The sequence below is a fragment of the Mus caroli genome, unplaced genomic scaffold (assembly GCF_978045245.1).
Source record: "Mus caroli unplaced genomic scaffold, Mus_caroli_1 scaffold_7, whole genome shotgun sequence".
NCBI classification, from domain to species: Eukaryota; Metazoa; Chordata; class Mammalia; order Rodentia; family Muridae; genus Mus; species Mus caroli.
The window spans coordinates 144176557-144190029 of record NW_028227262.1 but is presented as its reverse complement, the minus strand read 5'-3'; the positions used below and the strand labels follow the sequence as shown (position 1 = coordinate 144190029).

At 42.1% G+C, this 13473-nt stretch overlaps 1 protein-coding gene across 5 annotated transcripts in view; it reads left to right on the top strand.

Moving 5' to 3' along the window:
• The window catches only part of Ppp1r9a (protein phosphatase 1 regulatory subunit 9A), a 269586-nt gene that overhangs the window by 229011 nt on the left and 27102 nt on the right, over positions 1-13473 (top strand). For 4 of the 5 annotated variants that reach the window (XM_085840835.1, XM_085840836.1, XM_085840837.1 and 1 more), the window contains 2 exons: positions 8960-9117; positions 9611-9854. In XM_085840835.1, the coding sequence (XP_085696961.1) occupies positions 8960-9117; positions 9611-9854 (402 nt within the window). The remainder of the gene's footprint in view (positions 1-8959; positions 9118-9610; positions 9855-13473) is intronic. The other variant, XM_085840839.1, reaches the window with a different exon arrangement.

Below are 13473 nucleotides of genomic sequence, written 5' to 3'. Positions count from 1 at the left end.
CATCAACCAAGCAGCATATGTGAGCTGGTCTGAGGCCCCTGACAAATATACAGCAGAGGACTGCCTGGCCTGGCCTCAGTGAGTGAAAATACACTTAACCCTTGAGACTTGAGGCCCCAGGGACTGGGGAAGTTTGTGTGGTGGGGGTGGAGACATCCTCTTGGAAATGGGGGTGAGGGGGGAGGAACTGTTAGATGAGGAACTGTTAGAGGGCAGACTGGGAGTGTGGGATAACAACTGGACTGCAAAAGAAAAGGACTGAAGAATAAAACCAACAACAATAACAACAAAAACACTAGAAGCTAAATAGAAAAAAAAAAAAAAAGAAAAAGAAAAAGAAAGAAATGCCAACAGTCCCTTACTGACAGGAGCCTAATGTAGCTGTCTCCCGAGAGGCTTTGCCAGTGCCTGACAAATACAGATGTAGATGCTCACAGCCAACCATTGAACTGAGCACAGGGTCCCCCAATGGAGGAGATAGAGAAAGGACACAAGGAGCTGACGGGATTTGCTGCCCCATAGGAGGAACAACAATATGAACCAACCAAACCCCCAGAGCTCCTGGGAACTAAACTACCAATCAAAGGGTACACATGGAAGAACCCATGGCTCCAGCCACATATGTAGCAGAGGATGGCCTTGTGGGACATCTATTGAGAGGAGAGGCCCTTGGTCTTGTGAAGGCTCGATGCCCCAGTGTAGGGGAATGCCAGGACAGGGAAGCAGGAGTGGGTGGGTTAGTGAGCAGGGGGAGGGGGTATGGGGGTTGAAGGGAAATGAGGAAAGGGGATAAAATTTGCAATGTAAATAAAGAAAACAACTAATGAGAAAGAGAAAGAGGAGAGAGAGAGAGAGAGAGAGAGAGAGAGAGCTTCTTATCAGACATTTCAGTCAATAAGGAGGTTCCCAAGGTTGCTGGTCTCTGATGGGAAGTGTTTCTTCCCTTCTTTACCCCCTTTCTCTTGAACTTCAATTCCATGATTCTTCAGACAGCTCTATGTTTGAAACCAGGTCAGACCTTTACTGTACCTTCTCTTTTATTTTCTGTAGAGTTTGAGACATTCTTAAGCATTCACTTTCAGCATTGGAGGCCAGAACTTTAAACTAAGATTAAAGACACAATTGAAAATAGAAATCATTAAATGGGAAGTCTTTACAATTAAAAGGAATACTTACACTTCTTTATCAGTATGTCTCACGTAACATCCATCATGATGGCTAGCCTAGTCAAGGTGCTTTCTACCGATCCTGACAAGATAACTTTGGTTTCTGGGACACACTTTCTGGAAAGAGGGAACCAGCTACCACAGTTGTCCTGTAATTTCCACACACACTCTCACACACTGGCACACACTGTACCCCCTCCCACACAAATAAATAAGTAAATAGATCAAATAAAAATTTTAAAGAATGTTTCCTATAAGAACATTAGATGCCAGGCAATGACATAGTTGTTCATTGCTGTCTCATTGCTTCTCAAAAGTGGAGCAGAACAAATTCTGGAGTAGAATCAAGCTTTCTTTAGTCATGCATAAAGATATACAATAATCTGATAAACTTTCGTAGTTATCATTTGCCGAATAAATTGTTTTTAATTTTCTTTACTCCTCAACAAATATTTTGACTGAAGTGCTACGGAATCTCATGGATTAAAGAGGAAACGTCCCTGGTGAATCACTATGGGGATTCTTAATGAACCAAGCAAATGAATTAGGAATCAATTTCTATTGACTGTGGCAAATAATTTAAGTAAAAAGTAGTCCTTTTCCTCAAAACGACAAAGCACCTAAAATGTCGAGCTAGGAGCTGTGAGGCGTGAATTTGTTTGCAGGTGAGCAGTCACTGAGGAAAGGGGCCTTCGAAGGGAGATGTAGACTTCTGAATGGTGGCTTTCCTTCATTCTCGTTTCTTATTCCGTTTCATAAATTCACGGAAGTCTCCAGATCCCTCAGCTCTACTAAGACAGACATTGGTATCAGGGCTTACCAAAAGCTGGCTTAGCAGAAAGACTTAAAAGGGACTTTTGGCCATTTTCTCTCCATTTTAGAAAAAAAGTGTTATGTGTAATATTTCACTTTGAATTTTCAATTTTTCTTTGACTTTGATAAAACTATAAGGTTGCCTATGATCTTCTAAAAATAAAGATCATTTTAACCCAACTATGGTTAATTTCCTTTCTAAGAGAATTTTACAGGGATGATATCTTCCAAATATTTCTTTTGTTTAGGCATATAGTCTGATTCCCCATAAAAGCCATTTGATTCCTATGGGAGAGTTGGTCATTAGGAGACTTCCTGGTAGGCTAAGGTTAAGATGGACTGCAAGGCCAGGATGGAGACTGTGGTGGGAATATTAGAATAGGAGGATGATGTGTGTGTGTGGAGGGTGCAGACACGTGTTGGTTGTTCTTGGTTCTGCCTTGCGTCTCAAGGTTGGAGCAGGGCATCCTGAAAAGCCCACGTACGAAATCTAAACGCTGTATACTCTACTCACAGACATAAGAATAGCTGCTTAGAGTTAGGATCAGAAAACGCACCTCTGTGTATAGTTCTGAAACCTACCAACTGTGTTGGTTCAGTATATACAATATTAAGGGCTTATTACAGTATTATACTAACCACAAGTTATGGCTAAGTTCTTCTTTAAGCCAGATATAAAATATTTTGCATAATTTGAATTAATCCAATATGTATGGGAAATAAGTTCTATGGGAACAGTAGCAGCATCAGAATGTTGACTATTAGCGTGCGAGGTAGTCGGTTGCTTGGTTGCTTGGTTGGTTGGTTGTTTTCTTTTGTAATGATTCTAAGTAGCTCTAAACACCCAAACAAACAAACAAAAAAATGCCACATATTTTTAAAAGTTTGCTTGCAAGTCACCACAAATGAATGTTTTAATCGTGGTTCCTATGGATAAACTTAGCTAGTTAAATAACTACTAGCACTTAAGATCACATCTGTGTTTGGGTCTCTGTTAAAGACAATTATTAGGAGTCAGTCCTCTAAGAACTTAGGAAAATCTTTAACAGCTCTTGCAGGTAGTATAAGCACCCTAATTTCTGGTTAGCTGTTTTTTCTTTTTTCTAAAGCTGGCCTGGACATCACAAGGATTTGCCTGCCTATGCCTGGGATTTTAAAGGCATGTGCCACCAAGGTATACTCCAGGTTTTCTAATGTTGCCTGTAGCCAGTTCTTCCCACAATTGAACTGTACCTCCCCTTTAGGTAAACAATGCCCATCTAAGGGACCAGGCTTTCTATCTACGAAGAAGCCTTAAGATCTGAATTCCACCCGAAGCTACTAATGTCACCTTCTCTCAAACCCTGGCTCATGTGCAGCGTCAGGTACAGCCTTAGAGCTCTACCCACAGAACTGAGTTTCTGGACAAGTTGTCGTTTGGTTGCATTTGCATGTCCTAAGATTTTAGGCTTTGCAGACTCTCTTTTTATCAGAACTGGTAAGCCGATCATCATAAAAGGATCCTGAGGTATATAAATGAGTTTCCCTAAAATCTAAAGCTAAAGTCTTTATCTTTCTTATTCTCAGAATTTCTGTTGGCCCATCCTGTGCACAGAGCCTCATCTTAATGCAGCTTTAACTGCCCACAGAATGCACTGCCTTCCCACAGACAACTAAATTGCATTCCCACGTCCATTTGGGTTTGAAATTATATTTGTGAGTATAGACATGAGGAGAAATTCCTAATATTCTTTCAGCAATTGGCAAACAAACAAAAAACCTTCCTAGGAAATTTCATAAGTATGACTTGGGATATGTTACTTGGCTTTATATTTAAATAATTGCAAAATAAACTACCACCTGCCTGCAGCATCCCAGTGGAAGTTGCCTGTGAGTAGGTTGCTAACTGAATGCTATCATCAGAACAATAGCATCTGTATCTCTAGGTATGACAGTTGATGCAGTACATCTCACCCAGTACTGAGTCGGTAAACGTGGTAGGTGGTATCACCATGTGAAGAGCCAGGAGCTCCTCGATGGGAGAGGCAGAAGTCAGGGGAACATTCCTATATCAACCTCCTGAAACAGCAGAGCTGACCAAACTAGATTGAGAATTAAGATGCTCCAAGTGAAAAAAATAACAAATGTGTACTTTTTACTCTTTAATTTTAACTACACAAAAATGTAAGTACGAAAGTTACACAAAACGAATGCCTGATATAAGATCTTTTGTGAGTATTAAAGTCCTATGTGACTCACATCTCCTGATCTCAGAGTCTAGTTAGAAGTATGTCTCTTCAGTGTTCTTATGTAATGTACATATTTCACTATTAGGAAATATGAATGATACTAGTTTCTAAATATTTTAAGTAAATGTACATGTTATTCTATAGCTTGCTTTATTCTTACTAATCTATTCAGTGGCAGTAAATAAAGACAGTTGGGAGGGTGATTATGTGTCAGTCACTCTTCTAAGCACTCAGGTCTGCTAATGCATTCAGTCTTCATAACAATGGGTGATTATTTTATGTCATTACCGTTCCCACTTTGCAGTGGAAGATCCTTAGGGACCTCTGAGAGGTTAGGTAAATTGCACAATTTTATGTCATGGCAGCTCATTCTGGATTCTAGCTGTGGGTCTGCTCACAGTGCCTATCTCACACGGCCTCTCTGAGATGCTTAAACTTACCACCTGAATGCAATATGCATCAGCCCCCAAATCCCAAAGGGTCCATCTTTTATGAACTTGCAGTGACTGCGTATAATATGCAGATACCATTTAAGTTTCTTATTATGCCCAGCATTTCAGTTGACAACAGCAGAAGCCAGGTAGGACTGTGTTCTGAGGGGTTCAGTGCACAAGAGAGTATGCGGTGGACCCCATTGTTATTCCTCTCCACTCCCTCCCACTCTCCCTGCTGACTGCATCTGCTCCCCCTGTAGCATTCCATTTACGTCAAAAACAACGTCAGTGCAGTGGAAAACACCGAATGATTCACAGCCGTGCTGTGCAGAACTGGTCTCTATGCTGTACAATATATAACACCTTCATTTCATAGAGCGTTTTCATAGCAGCTACTAAAATCATAACCGAATCCATTAAGTTCTTTTAAAGGATCCAATTTAAAGCAATATTGAAAGTAGTCTTGAGATGCGGGTACAGCTGTGTTCCACCCACTCAAAGTTCCACCCTAAGCTCCAGCCTGGAGAGTCTCTGAATGCATCCCTCCATATTTACTGATCCATTCAAGGCTGCTCCACCTTTGGTCTTCCACCTGCATTTGTGTGTGTGTGGCATCTGTTAGGAAGCAGTGATGACCATGGCCACCTAAGCCTTCCCATATCACAGCAAAGAACTCAGGAACTGAGCCAGGTGGCTTTCCCCTGCCACACCCAAGTGACACCCAAAATGACAGCTAAGGTTTTAGGGTATGAATTTTACTCTTGGGATAATTACAAAGCCAAATAAAATCCCATCACGTTTTCTTCTCCCTGATGGGCCATGCTCCTGAGAGTTTGCAGCGTTGCACACTCTTGGGCATATGTTTCTACACAGAGCATAAAGTAAAATAGAAAAGGTGCTTGTGCCAGGCCCAAGATTGCTCATGAAGTTCACTTCCAGACAGAAGGGTGACCCTGTGGAAGGAGCATAGGCTCCTACATCTGAGTTCCCTCTAGACTGTTTCACAGAGGAACTATATAGTGCAAGTTAGTGATGAACTGAGAGGCCACCTTTGACCCTTAGTCTTCGTTTATGAGAAATAAACGAAGGACCAGAGTCCTAAGATTCTTTTGAGTTGTGATTCTTAAATTGCAGAGTGGAAGAAGATAGCATATAATGGATGAGCAATGCAGATATTGCTACCAGGGGCTACCCAGCAGCCCCTGTCTCATGTATCCACGCATTGATTCTTCTTGCCTGTCATTACTGCACATCTTCTTGTAGACAGTGTTCCTTCTAGCATCCCCCTTGTGTAAGTGCTATCAGGGTGACAGTTCTCAGCACCACTCCACTCTTCTGGTTCTTAAAAAAAATTTTTTTTTTACTTTTCAGGATGGAAAATAAACTACTGGTTTGTAATCCATAACCTGTGCAATAAAGTCTGATGCTTGATTCAGACTCGCAGAAGTTGCTCACTGTGGGCACTGTGCTGTGGGCCACGCAGGTAACAGACTGAAAGCACTGCCTCTCAGACTTGAGCTAAGTGCATCTTTCCTAGGCACAGTTTATGGTGAGGGATGCTGAAGCAGACGGTCCACATGGCCATTCAGGCTTGTCTAACAGCGGCACTAGGCAGGCTACTCCCTAATAACAGGACTGGTTAGTCTCTACTTGTCTCCATGCCTGCCACTAAGTCCTTCTCCAGTCTCCTCATTTCATCCCCTTCATTTCATTTGCTCACTACAAGCAATGGAGTGACTTCTGTAGTCCTGTGGGTGGGATGCTACACTGTGTTTAAGTGAGGATTCTGTTGCCAAAGGAACCATATTTACACAAGTGGGATATGCACCTCTTCTGGGGGTATCTTTTGTCATCTACTACCCAAAATTGTTGTCAAACCATAAAACCATCTGTGAGGGAGTCTGTCTCTAGCTTTCAACAAGCCTTCCCTTTTCCACACTATTTATAGTATGCGTATGGAATAGATGCTGGAGAGCTGAATTTTCTAGACTAGTCTGAGCAACTATGATTTTTGGAACTTTTAAAACACATATCTATGGTATTAAAACCTTGCAGTATTGACTTTTCAACACCAGCTAAATTGGGGTGGATAGCTAGTAGCCTGAGAGACAGAGCATAGAATCACAGCAGTTCATCAGCTAGCTGTGTCGAGAAGGGTAAGCTGCTCCAGTGTTCGAGCTTCAGGAGGGGAAACAACCTGCTTGCTTGTTGTCTCACGGGTCTGTAATGAGGGACAAATGAGGTGGCCTGTTTGACAGCGCTTTGCATTACAGAACATGCAATCCAACTTTGAGACAGAAAAGATGGAAGCTGTGCGTGAACTGTGCCATTTGTAATTATATTATTGCTTTCATCTGCGTGCTGTTCAGCATTTTTATGTGTAAATAGAGAGTGGAGGTTTGACTTTCTCCCAATTATCACAACTAATGAACTCTTAATGGGCAGCCACAAATATAGATTTTATTGGAGGAAGGAAATGAAAGTGACGAAGGTGATTTTTTTCCCCATTGGCATGTAAAAGTAGAGACTCCTAATTAGAAAACATCTAGTTATTCTTTATATTCGCTTGAGCGGTCTGACTTCTCTGAGCGTTCACTCTTCACTTGAGTATAGGAAATGAAAAGTCCAACCTTCTGTAAATATTGTCATTCAGCGACATGTCTCCTGAGACTAAAGTACACTGAATTTTATTTGTTAGAACTATATGCCAAGTGCCCAATGTTATAAATAAGAGAAACCATATGAAGTCCTTCTATGCTTGTGTTTTATAATATGTTTAGAGCACATCTTTAAAATAATTCTATATCTAGAAATACCCTGTACTAATTAATGATGGTTGGCGGACATCCTTTTCTATTAGTCCAAGTGTATATTAGTTTTCTATAACTGAGTTATTGACTTATTTTTAGTAATATAAATCCAGGGTCACTTAATTTCTTGAAAGTGACTTTGTTTAATGACTGCCATCCTGAAAAGAAGAGATGTGATTAATCATCAAACGATTTTGTTTACAGCAAGTGATCAAGTCTATCTATGTAAAGAATAGTTTCACTCCAGATAAACTTTACTCCAATCAACACGCATATACTACTACCTTAGTCTTTATATTCGTAGCAAACTTCTTCTTCTCCCATTACACTTAACAATATTACAAATGCTAAGAACCTGTTAAAGAGGACCAGAGAAAGGCTCTTGGTAGCAATTTTTATTCCACCTCTTTTTCATCCTTTGTTGGGTTTGAGTTTTCTTATGGCTTCTCTCACATGATAGCTTTGAATTCAGAGTGGTGTTCATACCTTAGCCTCTGAAGTGCTGGCATAACAACCAGGTTCTGCCATGCCCAACTGCTGTTACTGTGGCTGTTTTACTTTGTGTCTTCCCTCCTTCCTTCTCTCTTTGTCTTTTCTATTTAATTTTTGGATTTTTTAATAAAAATTATGTGTATGTTTTGCCTGCATATATTATGTGCAACACATCTGTGTCTGATGTCTCGGGAGGTAAAAAGAAGGATCAGTCCCCTGGACCTGGAGTTGCAGATGACTGTGAGCTGTCATGTCTGTGCTAGAAGCTGAACCGGGGCCCCCTATAAGATCAAGAATTGCTTATGGGCATTGAGGCCCCTCACCATCTCCTTCTCTTGAAGTTCTTTTATTTAAAGATGAAAACATTTTTCTTTGGAAAGCTAATATAGTTTTCAATGAGAAGAGAAAGTATTCAGAGAAAGAAATGGAAGAGAGGCATCAACACATAGCTTGTACTATAGCCTGAAACCTAATGCCAGGAGCAGCAGCCCTGTCCTTCCCCCTTCACAGAGCAGCGAGTTACACTCAGTAGTCAACTGTTGCTCTGTCTCTGTAACCAGATCTTGTTTTAGGGAAACGGTTTAACTTAAATTTGCTGGGATTAAATAAATTCACTTCTAGTTTTTTTGTTTGTTTGTTTCTACAGAGTTCAAAGGGAAATAAATTAGATATTCAGACAATTGAGACCAGAGTGGCTCAGTCTATTAGTGAATTTCTGTGTTCATGGTCACCTTCTGTTACCCACACTTGACTTTGGCAAGTGGACTTCATCCATAGAGTCTGTAGGTCTCTTGTAACTGTGATTATCAAACACCCCAACACGTGTGTCCATACGCAAGTGCACTCCCCTGCTTTATATAGTGTGCAGCAGAAAGGGTGTCACCTGTGGCGTGTTAGACAAGCTGGAAAAATTGGCTTCTGTCCCCCTTGTCACTGATAGCCAGTGGCTGGGTTTCAGTGTCTATGGTCCCCTCCCATCCTCTCTACCATTTTCTCTCACAAATTACTCTCCCTAGACTTGAATGAAGCAGTCCCAGAGACAGAGCGCCTGGATTCGAAAGCATTGAAAACCCGGGCCCAGCTCTCTGTGAAGAACAGGCGCCAGAGGCCCACAAGGACACGGCTCTATGACAGCGTCAGCTCAACTGATGGGGAGGACAGCCTGGAGCGGAAGGTGAGCATTCTCAATGGCTGGCAGACTCTTGCAGAGTGTCATTGTCCACCAGTGTATTTATTGAACGTGATAGCTCTTTTACTGATCTGCGCCTTACTTGGAAGAAAGTCTCCTAAATTTGTATTCAATTCGCTATATGGTTGTCATTTAAATTCTTTCCTCCATTCAGTAAGGTAGCCAAAAGCATTATCCACGTTGCCGTATTTCATAGTGGTGCCTTTGAGTGGAAAATAATGAACATCTCAGTAATGGTTTCTACATGCCTTAGGTGCCTGTGTTAGCTGCACAGTTTGCTCGGTGAATAGTTATGAACTGTGCATTCTCGGCGGTAAGCCAACAAATAAAAATTCCTTTCCCAGGAAAAGGTGAGGCCATTTCAAAGTAAACGCTGCCCAGTCCTGACACTCAGGCATAAATCTGCTCCATGAGCTCTATACCAACAGCCCTCAGACCCTATAACCACACATATGTTACCAAATCGCTTCTGCCCAAGGCTTGGAGAGTCTCTTCTCCAGAATTGGAGTGTGGTGTCCCACTCCTCACCCCCGTGACGAGCCCTAGGGCCCTCTCATCCCACCACACGACTGAGTCTCCGGGAGGATCACAGCATCCAGAAGGGGACCCTTTCTCCTCTGTCTCGGGAGACACTTCATCCTCCTCGACTTCAGCATCCGATCACGACACAGAAGACTCTCCTTGCCGCCACCAAGCCACCGAGAAAGCGTTACAAGAGAAAGGTACGTGAGTTTGTTTTGTTCTTCCCCTTCTGTTTGATGTGGCATCACTAATAACACAATGTGTATGGTGTAAAATTAGTTTTGTTCTCATAGGCATACAACCTTAGAGCACTGCTTTCCTTCTTAGGTCTTAGGGGGTAAGAGAATTCCCACTGCCGTGAGGCTTGTTTCATTTGTTTTGACTTTTGCCTGTCAGTTTGATCCTTTTATGACTTTATCCTTCTCCCGAATTGACGATTACGGGAATGTTCTGGAAACGGTCTAAAGGCTGTGTACACTATCGCCTGGAGTCCATGAACACTAACAGCCATGTGAGGGGAGATGTGAAGACCGAGTGGTGGTAAAAATTAGCAGTTGATAGATTTGTATTTAATAAAGTTTTTCTAGTACTGATTCCGATGGTTATCATTATAATAATCATTGCAGTGATCAGCAGTTATCATTATAATAATCATTACAGTGATCAGCATTGCAGTGTGACAGTATGGCACAGTAAAGATAAATGCAGATCCCGTAGTCATGAGCCCAAGCAGACACTTCTAGTGAAGCTAGAACTCCAAAGCGGTATTGATAGACTTGACTTTTAAAAATATTGCTTTTATTTTATGGGCATGGACATTTTGCCTGCATGTTTAAGCATTGCCCTCAAAGGTCATCACATCCACAGACCTGGAGCTCTGGATGTTTATGAACCACTATGTGGGTGTTGGGAATTAATCCCAGGTCCTCTACAGGAGTAGGCAGTGCTCTTAACTACTGAGCCACTGTCTTTTAACTTTCGTATATAAAGCAATACATGTGTGTTCAGATCAATTGAACAGTGTAGAGAAGTATAAAGCGTAAGGTTTCCCACTTCACATGTGATGTGTTCTTTTAAGGGAACAGTGTAGTACTGGTCATGTTATTTTTTTATATAAACAATGTAATTTATACATACATACAGAACAGAAATTATTTCAACATATATATATATACATTATATATATGTGTTTATATACTTCCATTTTTTAAAAAATGCACTCTTACTAATCACATGACTCTAAAACTTTGTTGTACAAATTATATTTTATTAGCACCTATGAATATATACATATATTTAAATAACAAGTCTGCATATATGTATATATCTAAGTGAAACCCTGTATCTGTCTATTAAGAATTATATACAAAATTACATATGATGTATACAACGTGTATTAAGAAATATATTCATAGTTGAGACCAGAGAGAAGTCTTGATGGTCCAAGCATGTGGACCCAAGTTTTGATCCCCAGCATGCACATGTAAGCTAGGCCTGGGGGGCGTGTTAATCCGAAGTCACGGTTGGTTGAGTGAATGCAGGCATATCCCTGAGTTCACTGGCCAGCCTCTACAGCCAAGTCACTGAGCCCCGGGTTCAGTGATGCACGCTGTCTTAATAAAGAAGATGGAAAGCAACCGAAGGATACCTGGCTTCCGTTTCTGGCCTCCACATACGTACACGTACACGTACACGTGTACACACACACACACACACACAAACAGGGAAAAGGATTAATTATAGCAACCCTGCTGTGTGATTAAAAATAAAACAAGAAACATGGATAAGTGACTTGCAGTGGATCTGTGTAGTCTCCATACAGCAGGAAATCGGGTAAACGACACAGACATGGCTGCGGCAAGACATCGACAGGGTAAAGATGACAAGAGCTATCTTGTCACATTTATAGAGAGCAAAGATGGCAGATGATTTAGAGGTGTACACAAAATTTTGGGTTGCAAATGGGAGTGGCAAACAAAGGGTGCTGCCTGGGACAGTGGGGTCAGGAAGTAGCAGCAGGAGCAATGCCAGGAGACCTTAGGGAGGAGCAACAGGCTGCTCCGTGGACTCTTACCATAGTCTATGCCTAAGAAAGAATAATTTGGATTTTAACTATCAAAAAGCACTGAGCATCCAAAGTTAACAGATGGCCTCTTCGTATTTGAATAACTCCAAAGAACTGATTCCTTTTTTAAAAATGAAAAGCAGACAGAAGAAATCAAGTCACAGTTCCCCAAAGAGAAGGTGTCCATTGGTTTTTCTATGATCTGAAAAGGAGACAAGCTTCACTGATGATCAGAGAGACAACACTTTAAATTAATTGCCAAAATTGCCAGCTCCTCGGACTAGATGGAGAGGCTCTTACAGGTAGCAGCAGCCCTGGAATGCACCACACGCATGCACCGTGGGCACAGCTGCACATCACTGCACATTAGAGAGTTCCACAGGCGTTGGACACAGAACCCCAGCTGATCCCACAGCCCACAGAGCCTTAGGACTGTGGTGAGCACTGGAGTTCTCCTGCGGCACTCCTGGGTTTTCTTGCCTCTGCCTGTCAGCTGCTAGACCCCCACTCCCTCTCAAAGACCAAGTCCTGTTCACAGCTCTTCAGAAGCTACCCATGAGGCAGACACTGTGCTTAGCACAGAACACTAGTGGAAACCAAAAAAAAAAAAAAAAGCTGGTAGGCCCACAAAACAATCAGACATAATTGTCAGTTCGATGAACAGCGTCACTGTGATGTTGGCTTACTTCCAAAATGATGAAAGGTTTTCAAAACCTTTGATTAATCAAAGCATGGTTGTGATAGCACCTTCTCGGAGCTAGACTTCCAGTTAGTCCTCTTCCATCTTCGAAGTGTGTGCAGGTAGTTATTGGGAGGAGGCCAAAGCAGAGGCTTGTGCTTTGGAGCTGCTGATGCTTGGAGTCCCATCATGTGAGGCTATGGGACAGAGCATCTGACCTATAAGGCAGGGTTGTTTCTTGCATTGCTTTGTTTGGCTATTTTCAGTGCTAGAGATTGGAGCCAGAGCCACTCACATGCTGGATGAATGTTCTACCTTTGAACTGTGTCCTAGCCCCACAACTCACTATCTAAAGCCATAATGATCAGAAAGTGAACCCCTGCCCAGGAAAACTCATGGGGACTTTCAAAGGCAGCACAGTCTTATCTGGATCCCCTCTGCCTTTTACTTCTAATTGATGACTGCTTTGAAGTTGGCAGCAGAGTACTAAGCAGATGTGAACCTTCCTGGGCCCTTAGCAGACACAGTGCAGGAGAAAGCACACATCTCCACCTCCACGGTGCTGTCTTGTCTGTGTCTCCTTTGAAATTAACTAGAACTAAAGAAGACAGGACATTTCTTCTCCAGAGAGCGAGATCTCGGGCGTTCCCTTCCTCAGTTCTCCTGCACTAACCAGACTGCTGGGTAACTGAGCAGAGCAGTTCACTCACCTTTATTTAGTCCTAACTTATAAGCAGACAAGCGGGAGGCCTCCTGTAACAGACGGTCTGGATCATGGTCTCTGCAGTCGGAATCAAATTTGATGACCAGGAGCAGCTTGGGAAGGAAAGGTTTATTCCATCTCCTACTTCCAGATATCAGTGTATCATCCAGATATCAGTGTATCATCTAGGACGGTCAAGGCAAGAGATCAGGAGACCGGGGATAGGAGCAGGAACTGATACTCATGCTATGCTTACTGATTCACTCTCAGCACTAGCTTCCAAAGTCTTACAAGTCAGCCCACTGAGTACTCTCAGTCTATTCTCTCCTGCCCTACCCTAGGCTTCTTTGATGGTAGACTTGTCCTCTCTTG